Below are 18,451 nucleotides of genomic sequence, written 5' to 3'. Positions count from 1 at the left end.
TCTGCTTAGGGAGATCCATTTAATTTTGTATGAATGAATAATTGACAATTGACTAATAATAGCATCAGATGACGTTAAATCAATGCATTATTTGTTATTTATTGACTTTGATTGCATGAACAGTTTTTAGTTGCCTTTTAAAAGCAATGGTTCGGAGTAACTTCACCCTAGGGTCCTTTGCACCATGACCCCGAGCCAAACACCCTCCCAGAACCTGTTTTCCCTTGGTCGAACCCTGGTCGAGTAGCCCTGTCAGAAACGAATGACTTTCTGCAGGCGTAATGGAACCAACTTTTATCTCGTAAATTACCCCACTAATAATGCCCTGAATGGTACGAAACTTCTACAGTAGTACAACTATGTTCTTTACTCATAAAACGAGGCATTGAAAAGTTTGTAAGTACACCAGGAGTTTATTTAAATAACACTTGCCTGATGGATGCTATTATCTGCTACTTAACCGCTGCGTCGACGTTACTTCCGTGATTTGGGAAAAGCCCGTAAAAGTCCTGGCAGGAAGCATGCATAAGGAAAAAAATATATTAAAAACTGGATATACCAAAAAACATTGTAATTGCTTAAAAAAATGCTATTTGTTGGAAATTTACAGTACAATCCATTTGTCACCATTGACTGAACATTTGTGACAGGATCCTGATATTTGAAGGTGAGTTTACTCTGTTGTTCATCATGCCCTTTCACAATTCACTTTTAAAATCTCTTGGAAGTTCTAACCTTTCACCTGTCGCTCCTTCTATGGACCATCCCCTGGGGCGGTTTGGGGGCATCGGTTTGTCCTGGCATACGATATCAACAAGGCATGACATGGCATAGATATGCTGTTTCTCATTTTTGCTGAAAACTGCTTGGGCTGCAGTTCGTTAGACATGTCACCCCGTGTGTATTTCAAGTGTGAATCGTACAAACAGCCACCTGTTGCAGAGTTTGGGGTTTGTACATTTTTTTGGCTCTTTTTATCGGTGAGACACTATTTGTCATGATGATACAACACATGCCCTGACTAATTGAGCAACGTTTTGATAGGATGATCATGACAGGTAGCCTGTTGATGATTTAAGTTCTCCAGAGAGGGAAAAAAGATGTTTGCCAATATCAATGGCAAAGTGCCTGAACAAAACATTCTCAGACGCACTGAACACTGATCAAAATGCCACCCTGTGTATTATAAGCTTTAGAGCTAGACATCAAAGGGAGATCGCCCTAAACACAAATTAGTATGTTTGGGTCCCAATGACTTGACAAAATGGTCAGCTAGTGATCACACTGTGCAGATAGTGTGATGATTAAGCAAGCAAGTAAGCTGAAGGCCTACCATGTGATTTTCAAGAGTGTATTTCATTAGAGGGGTCAACTGGAGATTCAGGCCAGTCGGAGTTCATTACTCCAATCACGTTAAAGGGTTATTGTAGTTGCCTTAGAAAAAGGAGTCTTCACTGACAGTGCTAATGCATTTGCCAACTATCTCACACACACACACACACACACACACACACACACACACACACACACACACACACACACACACAGACAAAAAAACAGAAAACACAAACCTTAGAGCAGATCCATCAGAGCTAAATGCTCTCATTTGGTTACTATGGGGAAGGCATCATGAGCCAGACAACATTGTGTCAGACAAGTGGAGACATTAGCTTCCACAAAGTTGAATGGCTCTCGAGACCTTTTTTGGGACCCCTTCATACCACACTCCTCTCATATAGAGAGCGCACTCCTACAATCACCTCATACCACACACCTTTCATATAGAGAGCGCACTCCTACAATCACTCAAACAGGTAATCGATGAGATGCTCCGATGATAAGAAATCAGTTACTTGATAGTGGATAACAAATAATTGATTTTGTAAATAAATAACAAAAGGAGCTACAAACTACAGCTGTATGAGGTCCTGTTTCTTGTTAAGTGGAATAAATAACAGCAGCTCGGCAGTTGCACCTAGTGTTTTTTTTTTTTCCAGCATTTCTTTGGACCTCCATTTCACGCCATGGCAATGTGCTCACTCTGTCTTAATCACGGTGGCCTAAATCTGTTGTGGCCGCTGGACAAGACGTCCAGTGTTTGTATCTGAGTTAGTGCTCCTGGAACAATGCGGCGGGGCCTGGAGGATGCATGGCCCAGGGGTGCTGGTGGTGGGAACAAGGCGGAGATGGGGGGAGGCAGGGGGCAGGGGGGGAATATGTGGGCCCTCTGAGATTTATGGAGCTGATGCCGCTGTGTTTGCAGGCAGAGGATGAAAAGAAGCTGTTGTTCCATCCTTTAACAACCCCCCCCTCCCACACTCTCTCTCTCTCTCTCTCTCTCACACACACACAGACACACACACACACACACACACTCACACACACACACACACACACACACATACACACACACACACACACACACACACACACACACACACACACACTCACACACACACACACACACAGAGGCCATTCCACTTCCGTCAGCCCCATTTTCCACACTGCTTTCGGGGGGTGATAGGTTTCAGATGGACGCGAAAGGGATGTCGGTATTGTCCACCAGGCCTTGGCCGGTGAAAGAGAGAGCGGTCAGGCGCAGACATGGCCTCGAGCACAGGAGCAGCACCGGTAGCCGCAACAGGGCATGTTTCCCCGGACATGGGAGACGTGCTGGGGGACCGCTTCTGGCGTAGCGACAAGAAAGGTAGGAAGGGAAAGAAAAGGTGTGTGTGGGGGGGTGGGGGTGGTGCTGGTGGAAGAAGACCAGAGGTGGAAAGTAACGAAATACATTTACTCACGTTACTGTATTGAGTAGTTTTTCTGTGTATTTCTTATTTTTTAAGTAGTTTATAAAATCGTTTTAAATTTTACTTGATTACATTTTGAGTGAAGTATTGTACTTTGCTACATCAAAAATCCCATCCATTACTTGAGTAAAAAAAAAAGGTTAAGACTAACGAAAACGGAAAGGGAGAGAAAAAAATTGCGCCCTAAACCACTAGCCTAGTGATAATGATCAGCATGTAGCCTACAACAGGACATGAATCAAGCTGGCGCCATGCAGTCTTTCTGAAAGTGATGAAGATGGAGCTGGATCACGAGATGCATCAGATTAGCCTAACCTATGAAAGTGTATTTTCCGCTATTCCAATCGGTTGTCTCAGTTCGTTTTAGCACTAATGATTGCGGAGATATTTAAGCAAACACCATGGGATTTCGTGTTTTGACGTTTGTGCTCACCTTTCTTTGGAAAGAAGTTTATTAGCAGTTGTTTCCCCTCATTTTGATGTCTCTCTTTTTCCTGTTTTGGCCTTTGTTTTTAGTAACCTGACTTGGCTTTCTTGGAGAAAGACATTGCACCAGCAGCAAAACAATTAGCGGTCCACTACTAGTGATGCTCAACTAAATAAACAAAAGATAGACTACCTTATGAATCGTGCAGGCGGACTAAACCATTTAGCTCTTTAGCAAGGGAGAGTGAGAGTGACCTTACACAGTTTTCGCTATGTTTTGTATACAAAATCCAGTCAGTCAAATTTTAAATTTCGTCTGACATTCATTTTGACATTTCATTTGGAAGTTAAAATATTCAGGTAAAATAAATATATGGTGGAAATAAGTATTGAACGCTTAATTTTTTTTCAGTAATTAGCCTAAACTTCCAGTGAATCTATTCGAAATTTTCACCATACATTATATTAACACACATATAAAAATCCAAACATAAGAGTTTTGTGTATTAAAGTGGAATGACACAGGAAAAAAGTATTGAACGTGCCTACTGAAATTTCTTCAATACTTTGTTAAAAAAGCCTTTGTTTGTAAAGACAGCTTCAAGACATTTCCTGTATGACAAAACGTATTAGTCGCAGTATCAGGTGTGATTTTGGCCCATTGTTCTAAACAGATTCCAGGGGTCCCTCTTGTGAATCCTGATCTTTAGTTACTTCCAGAACTATTTAATTGAATTGGCTGCCTTCAAGTCTTTCTGGAGCTTTCTCCGAGTGGTCCTTGGCTCTTGGAATTGACTATCCTTCTGACTCCCTGGTCAGAAATATTGCGAGGAGATCCTGTGCATGGCCGGTTGATGATGCAGTGATGTTTCTTCCACTTGCAGATAATGGCTCCCATGCTGCTTACTGGAAGATTTTGATGTTTTGAAATGCATCTGTAACCAGTTTAATTGATATGTTTTGCAACAATAAGGTTGCAAAGGTCTTGGGAGAGCTTTTTGCTTTTATCCATCATGAAATGTTTCTTGTTTGACACCTTGGTAATGAAAAACCTTTTTATAGCCCATCAATATGTACGCTACTAACCAAGCTTATATTAATTTGCACAGATAGAAAGGATAACTACTCTCTATAGAGATTCCAGCTTGTCCCTTCCCTTTCCTTGCCTTAGTGCTTTTTCTTAGCGTGTTCAATACTTTTCCCCTGTGTTATTCCACTTCATTACATGACTCTACTTATGGAGTTGTTTGGATTTTTTATGTGTGGATTACCTGAGTTATTACTAATGCCTGGTGAAAATGTTGTGCCCCCTGTATTCCACTATAGGGCCCTCTCCTCCATTGGGGCCCTATACTTCCCACTTTCCCCCCCAGTACGACGCCCTTTAATCTGCTGAACCTTCTGCTCGTTTCCAAATATAAAAAAAACTCTCTGCAACTCAATATTGGCCTGCCTGCCTCAGCTGCCTGTGAGGGGCTTTTCAGTTGTGCTGGATTACTGTTCACTGCAAAGCGACCCAAGGATGAGTGCAACTAACTTTGAAAATCAACTACTGCTCAAACTTAAAGGAGAACTGCGGTGATTTTTCACATAGATCTACATTTCTCAACGTCCTTTTCCTGCAAGTACCTCCACTCGGCGGCCATTTTGCAACACTTTTTGGGCACTTATCGTGCATCTATTTCAGCAGAAATGCGTGTGCGTAAGGCTTCACGACACCAATCTTGCTCCAGCAGCGAGATCACAACAGATGATTGGCACGATGTCTTCACAGCACACTAAATGATTGGCTCAATGTATTTTACAACACACCACATGATTGGCTCAATGTATTCACATGTCAACGTTTTGCCGCGGAAGGGTTGTGATATGTGTAGACATATGATGTGTAGACAACTGCCGTATTGGCATTACAAACTAACCCCATGCATTACTATGGAGGATTTTTTGAGTGCTGTATCTCCTCATTAGAAAGTCTTTGTCAGTAAAACTGCTTGTTCTGGTACCCACCCCCCCCCCCCCCCCCCCCCCCCAAAAAAAAAGTAACTAAGTAACTTTTACTTAAAGTACATTTTAAATGAACTACTTTTTACTTTTAATTGAGTACATTTTCAGATCGGTATTTTAACTTGTACTTGAGTAATATTTCATCAAGGTATTGGTACTTTTACTTGAGTACAACATTTTCGCACTTTTTCCACCTCTGAAGAAGACACATTTTTGGGAGTGGCACTGAGGGTTAGGCACATTTTATAGAAGATGGGAAAAGAGTGGGCTGATGCCAGAGCACACTTATTGCACATACCATGTCTGACTACATGCTTCTCAGTCGTGTGGCAATACTTGTGTATTTGCATATATGTGATGGCATGCTTCTTTGTAGTTTCTAATAGGTGTGGGTGTGTGGAAGAGGGTGTGTGTGATGTGCCTCTTAACCATTTGGCCACATTTGTGAGATTTTTTTTTGATCTTTCGCCTCCCCTCAGGGAGACAGTGCCTCTCCTCTACATACAACGCGCTCTGTGCAAAAGGGGTTGCATTATCATGGATGCGTGATTAGGAACAGACTCCCGTACTCCATGAAACCAGAGCCCAGTTCTGAGTTCTGGTTAATTAGCCTGAGCGGAGCTGGAATTCCCTCCCCTCTAACACACTGATCCCTCTGCTCTGGCAGCCGCCTCTGAGCTGGGTATATGTGTATATATATATATATATATATATAAATATATAATACATATATACGGCTCCCGTCAGGGAGGAAGGGGAATGAGTGGGGACTGTTTTGAATTCCCCTCTGACCTCAAATGAGATCCTTCTCCTGGAGCTGTTTACTGCTCACAAAGCGTTTTTGTACACTCCACTCCTCTCTCTCTCTCTCTCTCTCTCTCTCTCTCTCTCTCTCTCTCTCTCTTTCCTTTGACTCTCTCGCTAAGCTTGGCGAACACAATGTACCATTGCAGCTTCCAAACCTGACTTTCATTACCTCAGAGATGCAATGTTGCGCCACTCGAGCACGTCTCGAACATATTAAACTGCAAAGGAAGACCACCGTGCCCACTGAACTGAAGGTTTGTATATGATTGGAAAATAGCATCATGTACTTTCAGGACGTGTAGCAGTCCACTGTCTTGAAAGACTCCTCTGTTAAGTTGAATCATTGTTTGAGTGACAGCTCTCTCCCTCATCCCCCTTCACCATCACCACCTTCAACCTTCAGAAGGAGGGGGAGGAATCTTCTCACCGTCCACCTCGCTAGTGGGCTGCAGGGGGCACCAGAACTTTGGGCAGACCTTTGACACCTTGTGGGTCAACAGCCAAGAACCAGAGGGAGAGTGAAAGGAAGGGAGAGTGGGAGGTGGTGAGAGAGAGGTGCTGAAGCACTCTCCCTGAAGTGCTCCTGCTCATTCTCATTCTTGTGGTAGTGTGTGTTTGTTTGAGTTGGGGCTGTAGAGGTGACGTGAGTGGCAAATGTGTGTGTGTGTGTGTGTGTGTGTGTGTGTGTGTGTGTGTGTGTGTGTGTGTGTGTGTGTGTGTGTGTGTGTGTGTGTGTGTGTGTGTGTGTGTGTGTGTGTGTGTGTGGTGGGGGCATCGGTGACTCTGTACTTCTTTCCACTCTGGAAAAGGAGAAGCCACCTCGCTCTCTCTCTCTCTCTTTCTGACTCACGAGGCAGCGAACACAATGTGAGTCTTGTGAGCTACAGTATACCTCGAGCGCCACTCACGTTTTACAACTTTTCCATGTGGATGTTGGGTTCAGAGGCGCTGAGAATGGCCATGCACATTTACTTCCCATCTCCTCCCACCCTCTGTGTTTGACCATTGACGTCAGTGCAGATTTGAGGCAGATTTCTTGTCAAGCCTTATGCAACATGTCATACATTTTGGATTTGGCAGTGCCGATTTTAAAATGCTCTGACTGCTGTTGATGTTTTCTGAACCGATTTTTCAGCAGCAACAACACATTGAATTTATCAAGCTTTTTTCAAGGCGCCCAAAAGAGCTTTTCAGTAAGAGGAGCCTCACTAACCACCACCAATGCGTAAAAGACTGAATGTTGTGTTTTCAGGCAAGGACTGCAACAGGGCCCCTAAAATTGGGAGCGGTGCACAGTTGCCCAAATTCTAAAGTATTTATTGACCACTGCTTGGAAGCGGTCTGTCTTTGGCAGAGTAAGAAGCTGGATGAAGTGTGTGGAAGTTCCTTTCTAACTAAATCTTTTGTCCTTTGTGTTTCCTCTGGAACTCGAAGACTCCTCTTCATCAGAGTCTTCACACCCTCTTGAGCAAACCCTGAAAAAGACATTTGTTTATTTTTCATGTGAATGTAAGGAATGCGTCGGACACGACTTTTGTTCGGTCATGCCTGTGGCGACACAGAGTCCTCTTTGTCTTTTTGGGCCTCTATGGCATACTGTCCATAGAGGAGGCTGGAAGTTCTGCTCCGTCACCCGCCCCACTGAGCATACCTCCTCTCCCTTAGCTTGCTCAGCGGGCAGTGCCAGAGAGACCCCCCCCCCCCCCCCCCTTGCTCGGCCCCTCGTTCAGTCTTGCTGCATCATCCCATATGAATTCCTAAGCCTGAGCCAACTGATAATCTCCTGCTGGTCAGGGGGGGCTCTTGCATTTCAAAGTACCCTAGTCAGGATTTGCAGAGGTGGTAATTGGGTCCTGGGGTAGCCAGAGGAGGACACGAGTTGTGTGGAGGTCGTCCCGCCACTAATGCAAGTAGATACACATATGATTGTGTGATTGTTACAATCATACACATATCATACACACATATGATTGTGTATGCCTGTATTTATGTCCGTATTTATTCTTTTGTATGCATTGGTGCTGACTACTTGTTGAAGGCTGATTTCCTCCCTCGTGGACAATAAAGACTTCAGTCCAATCTAATCCAATCCAGTCCAATCCAACACAGACTGAATACTCTTACAGAGCCTTTTCCATAGCCTAGTGTGTTGTGTTTGTGTAATATGGGCTTATGGCAGGTGAGGCAAGCGTAAATAACCATGCAGTGAAGGTGCATGTGATGCAGTTTTTGTCCCCCTGCTATGAATAGATTGGTCTTTATGGGTGAAGCCACTCCCTGGCATTTCTGGATAGGCTGAGGCCGCTCGTCAGGAGACAGTTTTCCTGGGAAATGTATACCTGGAACAGAAGGGAAATACTGGCTTACATCTAGTAGCCCACTTCATTCATAGCCAAATATCTAATATGCAGGTAGTAATTTGATGCGATGCACACCAGTATGTCTCTTGTAAGACTAAAAACAGTTTTTAAAATATACAAATTTCTCCTTTCAAACACACATCTACATTTTCTGCAATACTTTCAGTCAGGTTATCAGTCATAGTTTGGACAAGACGTGGTTCAACAATAGTTCAAAATTCGGGGCAGTATAACTGAGAGCTGTCAAGCACTGACAAAGCTCAAGTCTGCAGCCAACAGTGTGCTAGCCTCAATACAATAGACCTTGAAGATACTCAGTGGGAGACTCTATAAGCATGTCATATTGTTTATTCTTTTTTATCATTTTAATAACCAGGGAGGCTCATATCCTGGCCATGAGGACTCCGATGGGCAGGCCAAGTTTGTAGAGCATGGCTTGCTTTCTTAGTCGCCGACGGCTGCGAGCTGTAAACAGGTGCGACCAGACAGACCACCGGCCGGCTGTTGCCCTCTGTCCAGAGAGATCAGGGAGGGGGGGAGAGGGAGGTGAGTGGGGAGACGGGTGTCAGCAATTTCCCTGGAGGGGACAGACGAAGAACTGTCCCAATTGAGAGGGGTCAAAGGAGGCCAAGGCAGATCTCTACTGCACAGCACATAAACGCAATTCTAAAGAGATGGATGGGACTGCATTTTGCATTTTAAAGTGTTCTACATAGTTTACGTTGGCCTCGAGCCGCGTTCGAATTGACTCATTCTAGGCGCTGCCCAACCCTGTGTGACCTGTTTACAGTTTTAGTCCTCTTAGTTTAGCTTGTACCAATTGTATGCATGATCCTTTCAGTTTGATATAGCCATGGTCAGTGGTCAAAGAATAAAACAGAACCATTTACATTTAAACCTGAGTTTGCATAATGTGCCCAGAAGTCATGCAAATGTGAAATGTCTTTGAAATGTTGACAATGGCACTATGACAGTACATTTTTACCTCAGGAAATATTAGATGAAAAGAAATGTTACGCAAAGCAGAAATGTAAAAAAAAAAAAAGTTATTCTACCCCACTGTGGTACATACAATACAGCGAAACAAAAGCAGTGTTGTGAAAATCAACTTACAAGTAATGAATGTAACAAGGCAAATAGCTACCTTATGTATTTGCTGGCAACATGTTTTGCTATGCTCAGAGAATTCCAAGAGTGTGCTTGATGCTCCATTCTGTTTCAATTATGCAACAGGCATCTATACCCTCCAGCTACTTTTTGATCCAGCAAGAACTCAAGAACATCCTTACTGTGTCTAGGGAGAGGAACATAACTCATGCAGATTAGCTCAAGCAACGTCACGTCTGCTCTAGCAAGTTTTACTTCTAATGCAGTATCATTTTGTTGAAGCCGCCACAGCGTCAGTGCATTTCAATCAAAGAGACAGACTCATTGGGGCCATATTTCGTGTGCTAGAACATTTTATTGGACACATACGTTTTTTTGTTTCCCTTTCTTAGTTAAACTGTGTGGTTGACTCCAAGTTAGCAATCCATTAAAGTTTGCTCTGCTGCAGAGAATAGATTTAATAAATAAAAAAAAAAAACAGACTTTGGAACAGTTCACATGATAAAAGTATATACTCTAACATTTAACATGAAAAGACACTTAAGTGGTGTCGTCATTGGTGCATAGCCTACTGTATGAGCCTGCTTTGAGATTTGGGTGGCACGTGTCCTAAGTGATACATGCCCCCCTGCCCTCCCTTGAGTCCTTGCAGACTCTTTACAGTGGGCCTGATGCCATCGACTCCTGGGGTGGCTGCTGACAGCTCTATTCTGGGCACTCTTGGCTCTCTGGCACACTTTACTGGAATAGACTGGCCAGAGATGAGATCTGAACACTGTCTAGAAAGGCCTTGATTTAATTATCTGTCTACTTCGCTCTCTCTCTTAATCTCTGTGTATGTGTAGGCTAGGTGTGCACTGAGTACAATTTTAATCTCTTAGAATCATTTGTTTTAGTTTTGCGGTCCCAATCACCCAATCACTTCCCAATCTTTCTCGAGTCCAACACTTCTCATTTTGCCAACTTCCGAAAAATATATAGACTATTTACTATATATTATATATTACTATTTATGTTCTTCCTTCAGAGTTTCCCATTGGCAACCACAAGGCTAAGAGAAAGTGGTAAAGGAAGACATTTGGTGCACTCCCCTGGCTAACGGAACAACCATGACTGCTCTGTTTGCAATCAGTGCGTGAAATCCTGACAGAGGACAATTTTGGAAAATCCGTGGTTAAGGGGCCATAGGGCATGTTGATGCAAATTTAGCTCAATGACCACTACTAAGACTGGGCAGGAAGACACGGGCACTGAAGCATCACATGACTATTTCTGGGTGACTTCTGGGAGGTTGTCAGGACAGTGAGAGGCTGGTGTGAAGAGGTGGTCTGAGTTTCAGGAAGTTGTTTGAATAGAGCCAAATATTGTAAATCTGATCTCTTTGTACTTGTTTGTTGTGAATAAAGTGTTTTGGTTTTGAAATGCAGTGAGTATATAGAATGTCTTAATTTCTTTGTATAACATTTTTTTATTATTGTTATAATTATCTCATCTTTTCTTTTTTCATTTTAATTACATTCATTTGAATTTCTGTTTTGTTATTATTACAGGTCTTACTGCTCCCCCTATTCTTGTGTGCTATCTCTGTTATCTTTCCGATCGTCTACAGGTACTAGCGTTTGAAATCAGGTTTCCGAACTTTCAATTGACAAGCACTTTGGTCAACTGGTGTTGTTTTTAAAGTGCTTTATAAATAAACCTGGCTTAATTTTACTTGACCTTAGACATCTAGCCTATGTAGTATATACCATATATATAGCTCTAACATGACTTGTTTGTTTATTGATTAGGATATAGTTTAACAGGAACTGATAAGAGTAGCCTTTGGCTGGAAAATGTAGATAAAGAAAGCTTTGTAAGTTATCTTCATCCCACCCCCACCAAAGTTGATAATTTCAAAACAATCATTAGTCATGGCACACCTTTAACACCTCCTTCCTTAAGAACAGTACCTGGTGTGTAATACATCAATCACAGCATGGTAAGATGGTCTGATTTCTTTATCGAATGGAGATCTCCCGCTGAATTCCTGTGGTGGGAGTGGGAGGTGAGCTGGTGATGGATGTTCTTGAGAAATGGCTCACTTTGTGCTCTGTATGGGCTTGTCGGGTTCACAGGTCACACTGCCTCTCGCAGTTCTAGTTTACTAAGAGAGAGTGGTGGATGTTATATATACTTCCTGTATTCCCCCCTTTGCTTTCATGCTCATGGGTCTGATATTGACATAATGTTGCTGTTGGTCTGAAACACACATATGCAGGAGCATGTCCACACATACGTGATCACACACATGCACCCTCATGAAGTTATCAGTGTTAAAACAATGCGTACTTGCCCATAGCAAGCCCAGTTAATTACATGCTTATGTAAACGTCTGGCACGGTTATAACTGCAGTGCCACTGAGAAGGTAACAAGCATATTGTTGCTGAATGGGCAATAAAGACTGTAATTACCTTACCATGTAGGCGGCTACTTGCTGCAGCTTTTTTTAATTGGGCAAAATTGTTAAATGAACACTGCCAATTGCATAACTGTACAAGGACTCCACTGTGTACGGTTGTGGTAAAAGTTGTGCGGGTTGTGCATTTTATAGTGGTGTTGAGTATGTATTTGACGGCCTCAGGTGCTGTACTTCAGCATAGTTTGATGAAGTGTACAGCTGTTGAGATGTGACACTGTGTCCGTAGCAGCTGTCTTGTGCACATATTTATGGTACGAGACATTTCTGGAAGAGGATATTTGGCTTTCTTGGAGCTGGCCGCTCTGTATGGCTGTCACCATGGTGATTAAACAGTAAACAGGAAAAAGGGAAGCGTGTGTCTGGTTTTTTTTTTTCTGCAAGTACAACGTGATTTTTGCAAATAGTATGGATGTTGCCTTCACTGTTCCCATGATCACTCTGTTAAAACCACACAATCTTTAGTCACCCATTCCCTCCCTCTCTCTCTCTCTCTTTCCCCCCTCTTCTCTCTTCTCTCTCCTTCCTCTCTCTCACTTACCAATAGACAGAAGATGAGAGAGAGAGACAGATGCTGGAAGACGAGAAATGATAAGGCCATTAGAAATCTGATATCATGTTCCTGGTTGCTAGGAAAGGTTAGGGGTAATGTACAGGTCTTTATATAGCGAACTCCCTCAGAGGCAATTTGAGTTCAGAGTCTATATCAAGACCACAAGCCCATAAAGGAGTCTACTTCGAGAGCAGGGGAGCTTTCAGCCTGTTGCGTCATTTAAATAAAGCACTTCAGCCAAACATTTATGGGTGTCATTTCAGAGTATTCCCACCACAACCCTTCTATTTCCCTGTTCCTTGTCTCTCTCTCTGTGGTGCATACATTGAATATGTTCATACCTGATGACCACATGCAGTTGCTGTCACATTGCTAACCTACTCTTTTAGTGCAGTTAAACATAATAGTAGGTCCTGAAAGTGACCCAAGTGTGTGTGTGTGTGTGTGTGTGTGTGTGTGTGTGTGTGTGTGTGTGTGTGTGTGTGTGTGTGTGTGTGTGTGTGTGTGTGTGTGCGTGTGTACAGTATGTATATGTGTGTGTGTTGAAGAGTAAAAGGTTTGTCTAGTATATTATTAGTCGTTTCTGCTCATGTAGTTATTAACATACCAACGGCAGGACTAGGGCAATGTGTACAGAGGCAGTTTATCACTGTCTGGTTGAAAAAGTTTTTTTGCCTGAGTAATCATTCTTTTGTAACCATTCTGGTATATTATTTACCTAGCTATATTACCTCATTCCCATCATACGACATACACACACACACACATACACACACATACACACACACTCACACACACACACATGCGCGCACACACACACACACATGCACATGTGCACACAGAATGATTTTGGTTTAGTGTCTTGGAATTGTATTTTATACAGCCCTAGCTTTGATTGCGCTGCGACAACTCTCAGCATATCCTCTGTGTGTCTGCAGGGCAAGAGGCACGCCTGTCACTCGATATGTAGTGTGTAAAGAAAGTTTACTCTGGGAGGGGAGGGAATGACTGGTGGTGTGTTTCACATGTACAGTAGGGTGGTATGTGAAAAGGGTGTCTCCTTTTTCTTCATACCTAATCTTCCCGTAGCCCAACCTACTCTCTCTTCCAGTGCCACTGAATGAAAGACACACACACACACACACACACACACACACACACACTGAGGGGTGTGTTACGCATGTTGCCTTAGTGTGGGGTAGGCGTCTCCAGCAGGAGTTAGTGAGTTGCATGTGCTGGAGCTCTTCAGAGTTGTGCTTCTCACTTAGCTTTTTGCTTTTCGCGGCCTCTTTTCATCTCTCTTTTATTTTTAGTACGTCACTTGTTCTTACTTCATTAGCTTCATTCATTCTTGCCGACCACGTTCTCGTCATCCTGCTCAGATTTTATTTCGGGCAACATTTTTTTTTTTTTTTAGTGCTGAGGAAAGGTAGGAGGGGCTGTGTGCTCTCTCTCTCTCTCTCTCTCTCTCTCTCTCTGTCTCACTCTCTTGCTCCCTCTCTTTTTCTCTGCCTTATTCTCTCTCTCTCCTCCCCCCTTCTCTCCCTCCCTCCCTCCCTCACTCGCTCTCTCTCACCACCTCCCCCGGCTGTCACTGCTGTTCTGCTACCCCGGACTGTGTTCACTTCCAAGGAAGGCTGAGAGAAGGAGAGAACTCGACTCGAGTCTCTGGAGTTTATTTGACTTCGCTCTTCCCTCAAGGAAGTTTTTCAGAAGAGAGTGAAGCGACATTTTTCCCGCCCTTGGAAAAAAGGACACTCAAAGAGAAGAGGACAGAGGAAGACGACAGGACAGGACAGAACAGAGCAGACACTCATACATTCTTTTTATTGCATAGGAAGCACGTGGCAGCCGGCTCTGCCACTGGACTCTCTAGCAGACAGAAAGAGTGAGGTCATTATTTAATTAATTCTCCCTTTTGGCAGTTGTGTGCGCGCGGGCGGTGTGTGTGTGTGTTTGTGCGCACGGTTTTTGCCATAGTTAGTCAGTCAGTCAGTCTTGTTTGAGGCACACAGACAGAGGAGCAACAATGGTGGCTGGAATGGTGATGCCCCTCGCTGACCTGAGGGCGATCTACGAGCTGCTTTTTCGGGATGGCGTCATGGTGGCCAAGAAAGACAAGCGCCCACAAACCAAGCACCCCGATGTCCCTGGGGTGAAGAATCTGCAGGTGATCCGCGCCATGGGCTCGCTGAAGTCTCGGGGGTACGTGAGGGAGACTTTTGCGTGGAGGCACTTCTACTGGTATCTCACCAACGAGGGCATTGTTTACCTGCGGGAATACCTGCACCTGCCCGCCGAGATCGTGCCAACTCCTCTCCAGAGGGTACGTCGGCCAGCTGCCACCCTGGCCCTTGCCCAACGTGCTGCCCGGGTCCAGTCAGTGGAGGGTCCAACGTCTTACGTTCCCAAGCCCGGAATGGAAAGCCAGGAAGGTCTGATGGAGCGCCAAGGATACCGGCACAAGAGGATGGGAGGAGTCGCAGAAGAAGGGATGCCAGCTGACAGAACCCCTCGGTTCCGAGGCCGCCCAATAGCTATGGAACAAGAGAAGCCCAATGCATCATGGAATTCCGGGAACCAAGCTCAGCCTCCTATGAGAAATGGACGGGCTTTTCGCCCAGAACCTGAGCGTGTGGTGGAACAGGGCTATGGGAAAAGGGTCACCATGGAGACCGCCTCCGAGAGGCCTTTGACGGATGCTGTTAGTACCAAATCGACTTCAGTGTTTACAGTGCAGGAGAAGGTTGTGTCTGGAAACCACAGAGGTAACACTCAGGCTACCAAAAGCACAATAGCCCTCTCTGATATGACTTCCTCCAATCAAGCACAAATTGCCACCGCAGCCGCAGTTACAGCTGCAGCAGTTGGATTAGGGGTGTCCAAAAGAGAAGTGCCTGCCCCAGTACCCCAGGGAACAGCTAAACTCACCCAAACGGCCAGCAACAAACCAGACCAAGCCGCAGTCACTCAGGTGGAATCTTCTGCTAAGGTGGAGAAGCAGAAGAAAAGCACAGAATCCAAGGCAAAGGAACCCAAGACAACTAAACCAGCCGAAGAGGTGTTGGTGAAGGTTGAACGACAAGACTTCAAAGTGAAGACTGCTGATGCCAAGTCTAAAGAAGATCCCCCTAAAGTATCAACAGAGGCAGTGGTCAATGTAGCAGCCCCAGCAGCTGTGAAGACTGATGTAGTGGCATCGAAAAAGGAAACTAAAGACAGCATTAAAAAGAAAACAGAGGTGAAGATAACGCAAAAACCTGTTCAGCAAAACAGCATTGGCCAACAAATTCCTGTAGAATTGGCCAAGCCCCAGGCAGAAGTGTCTGTCCAGCAGAAGGCAGAGGTCAAAGAGGTTAGCGCTGGTCTTGACATGCAGGGGCCAAAGGGACTATCTTCCCTGGAGGCTGCCATAACACCTGCAATCTCTCAGCAGGCAGAGGCCATGCTAGAAGTGAAAGTGACAGAAGATGCCTTTGCGTCATATGCCGCTAAAAAGGCAGGACCACCCACTGTGTGTGTTGAAAAAATAACAGTGGAAGAGAAGAGTGTTAAAGTTGAATTGAAGAAACACGAGGAGACTGCCAAGTCTGAAGCGTCTCCCGTTCAATTATCACCACCTCCACCAAAACCAGCCGATATTCCCCCCGAGGCTGAGGCTGTGAGTGATGTTACTCCAAAGGTTTCGAAATCAAAAAAGAAAAAGCAAAAACAAACGGCTCCTTCTGTTGAGGAGACACTCCCAACTCCTCCACCTGTAGTGGTGGAGCAAAAGGTAACAAAGGTGGAGATTGTGACCACCATGAAAAACGAGTCTTCTAAAGCTCGAGGTTCGACAATGACAAATGACCCTCCGCAGATACCTTCAGAAGGAATGTGCCCTGAGGAAATCTGTCCGGCAGCAGCTGTGCAGACCGAAGCCCCGGCAGACAAAGGGGAGGTGGAGCTAGCCACGAATGGGGCAGAAAAAATCGAGCGGGAGGTCCTGAGAGCGGAAACATCCTCCTCTGTGAGGGAAGCACCCGCAGCAGCTCTAGCGTCAGCAGCAACAACAGCAACAGGCTCAGCTCACAAGACCAGCCCCCGCAACGAGCAGGGGGAGCCTCCCAGTGTTGCACAACACACAGCCGCTCTCGCTGCCGCTGCTGCTACAGCAGAGCCTGAGAGAGGAGAGAGGGAGGAAAGGCTCTCCAGTACCCAGGCCTCCGAGCAGGGCAAGGATCTGCAGTCAGCGCCACCACCGCCTGTCATCGCCGCCAGCGAGCTCCCATCTGCTGCTGCTGCTGAACCACAGCCAGAGGGAGAGATCCCCGAAGCAGAGAAGCGTAAAGTCGAGGCAGAGACAGACGCAGGCGTCGACACCGACGGCACCATGAGAAAGAAGATAGTTGTTGTGGAGGAGGTGATCGAGGTGCAGCAGATTGGCAGCCCGACAGCGCCAGGGTCACCGCCTGTGCCGTCGGCCCCCGTAGCCGAGAGCGATGACCTGGACTATGATGTCTTGGAGCAGCTGGCCCTGGAGAGAGCCTTGCTGGCCGGTGGGGCCATGGCTGAACAGCGGGCTGGTTCTCCAGACGAATGGGACCATTCCCTGGACGAGCCAGAGGAGAAGACCTTTCCGAACTTCCAGGAAGGTTTGAGAATGTTCCAGTTCCGTTTCCTCTCTCCTCTCTTTTATTCTCTCTCTTTCCTCCCTTCTCCTCTTCCCGTCCTGCACCTGTGATGTCACTGAAGCCGTTGCTAGGGCCATTTCTGGGAGTGTTTGCTCAGGGGGGGAGTGTCAAGGTGAATGGTGCACTGCCCGTTATGGAGTTGCCATTTGGTGTGTTATGGTTAGTGACCACGTGTTTTCACAAGTGCAGAACAGAAACAGAAGCAAATGGCTCATCTTGTTTGTATTTAAAACAAACAAACTTGTTAGGGGATTTTGATGCTGTCTGTCTGTTGTCTGTAAGTTGTCTCTAAGTTTTAAATGCTCTTTAGAGTTCTTTGTCTTCGTCTTTAGAGCTCTTTGACCATAGTGAGCCAAGCCCATAGCAGCACAAACATGTAATTGAAATGTTTTGCTGTGAACTTGTGAGAAAGCAGTCAGTTAGTCATCCACCGACTGCCTGCAAATCCCATCATTTTGCATGGAACTTTTCTGAAACAGTCATCCCTGTTAGTCAGGTTCAAACTATTTAGGCGTGAATATAAAACAGCCCACAAGTGTGTTTCACTAAAAATTTGCAAATTGGCTTCGATTCCCACCACAGCCACTCCCTGAAAGCTCTTAATCGAGTCAAGAGTGAGAAGCAGAGCATAGCAGACGCACCACTGCACATATCTGACAGACTTGTAACTCCTTAAGATTTACAGCATGATTTCACATTTCCAAAACAACGGTGTGGGGGGAATTCCAGCTCTGTGGAAATCAATGCCGTTTACCATCGGGCTCTGGTCACAATGTGTGGTGACGCCTGAGATGATTGAGCCTGTCAGTCAGATGGGTGGTGGCCCCAATCGAGGTTCATCTCCTGTCACTCTCTCAGGAGAGGAGTCAAATGGCAAGAGGAAATGAGAAAATGAACCAGGCAGTGGAGAAAGGGCCCCATTTCATTGTATTTTTCTAGAATCTGTGTTTAAAACAGGAAGCATGCAGGATTTTTCCCTCCGCTCTGTGGTTTCGGGTTTCTGGTGTTCATCTCCGAGGTCCACTTGAAAGCGTTGCTCGTGTGGCTGCAGAGATTATGCAATGGAGCATGCCAAAGATAAGGGCAATCACACCCCCACTCACACACACACACACACTCCCTCACACACTCACCCACGCTAATTCATACCCTGTGCCTGCCTTCGCTTTTGTACCAGATTGAGCAATGGAACACTCCGGAATGTGTTTTGGCAGCAGTCTCCTCTGCTGTGTTTGGCTTCAGAGAGAGC

General features: G+C 45.1%; 1 protein-coding gene across 20 annotated transcripts in view; it reads left to right on the top strand.

The window, feature by feature from the left end:
- The window catches only part of plecb (plectin b), a 148,742-nt gene that overhangs the window by 57,821 nt on the left and 72,470 nt on the right, over positions 1-18,451 (top strand). For 8 of the 20 annotated variants that reach the window (XM_042107807.1, XM_042107804.1, XM_042107806.1 and 5 more), the window contains exon 1: positions 14,165-17,163. The exons of 11 other annotated variants lie outside the window; for them this stretch is intronic. In XM_042107807.1, coding sequence (XP_041963741.1) covers positions 14,559-17,163 — 2,605 coding nt within the window. In that variant the 5' untranslated portion in view covers positions 14,165-14,558. Of the gene's footprint in view, positions 1-14,164; positions 17,164-18,451 lie in introns of those variants that run through there. One more of the 20 variants, XM_042107826.1, reaches the window with a different exon arrangement.

The sequence above is a fragment of the Alosa sapidissima genome, chromosome 10, assembly GCF_018492685.1.
Source record: "Alosa sapidissima isolate fAloSap1 chromosome 10, fAloSap1.pri, whole genome shotgun sequence".
Classification (NCBI taxonomy): domain Eukaryota; kingdom Metazoa; phylum Chordata; class Actinopteri; order Clupeiformes; family Clupeidae; genus Alosa; species Alosa sapidissima.
This window is presented reverse-complemented; position numbering and strand designations above follow the sequence as displayed.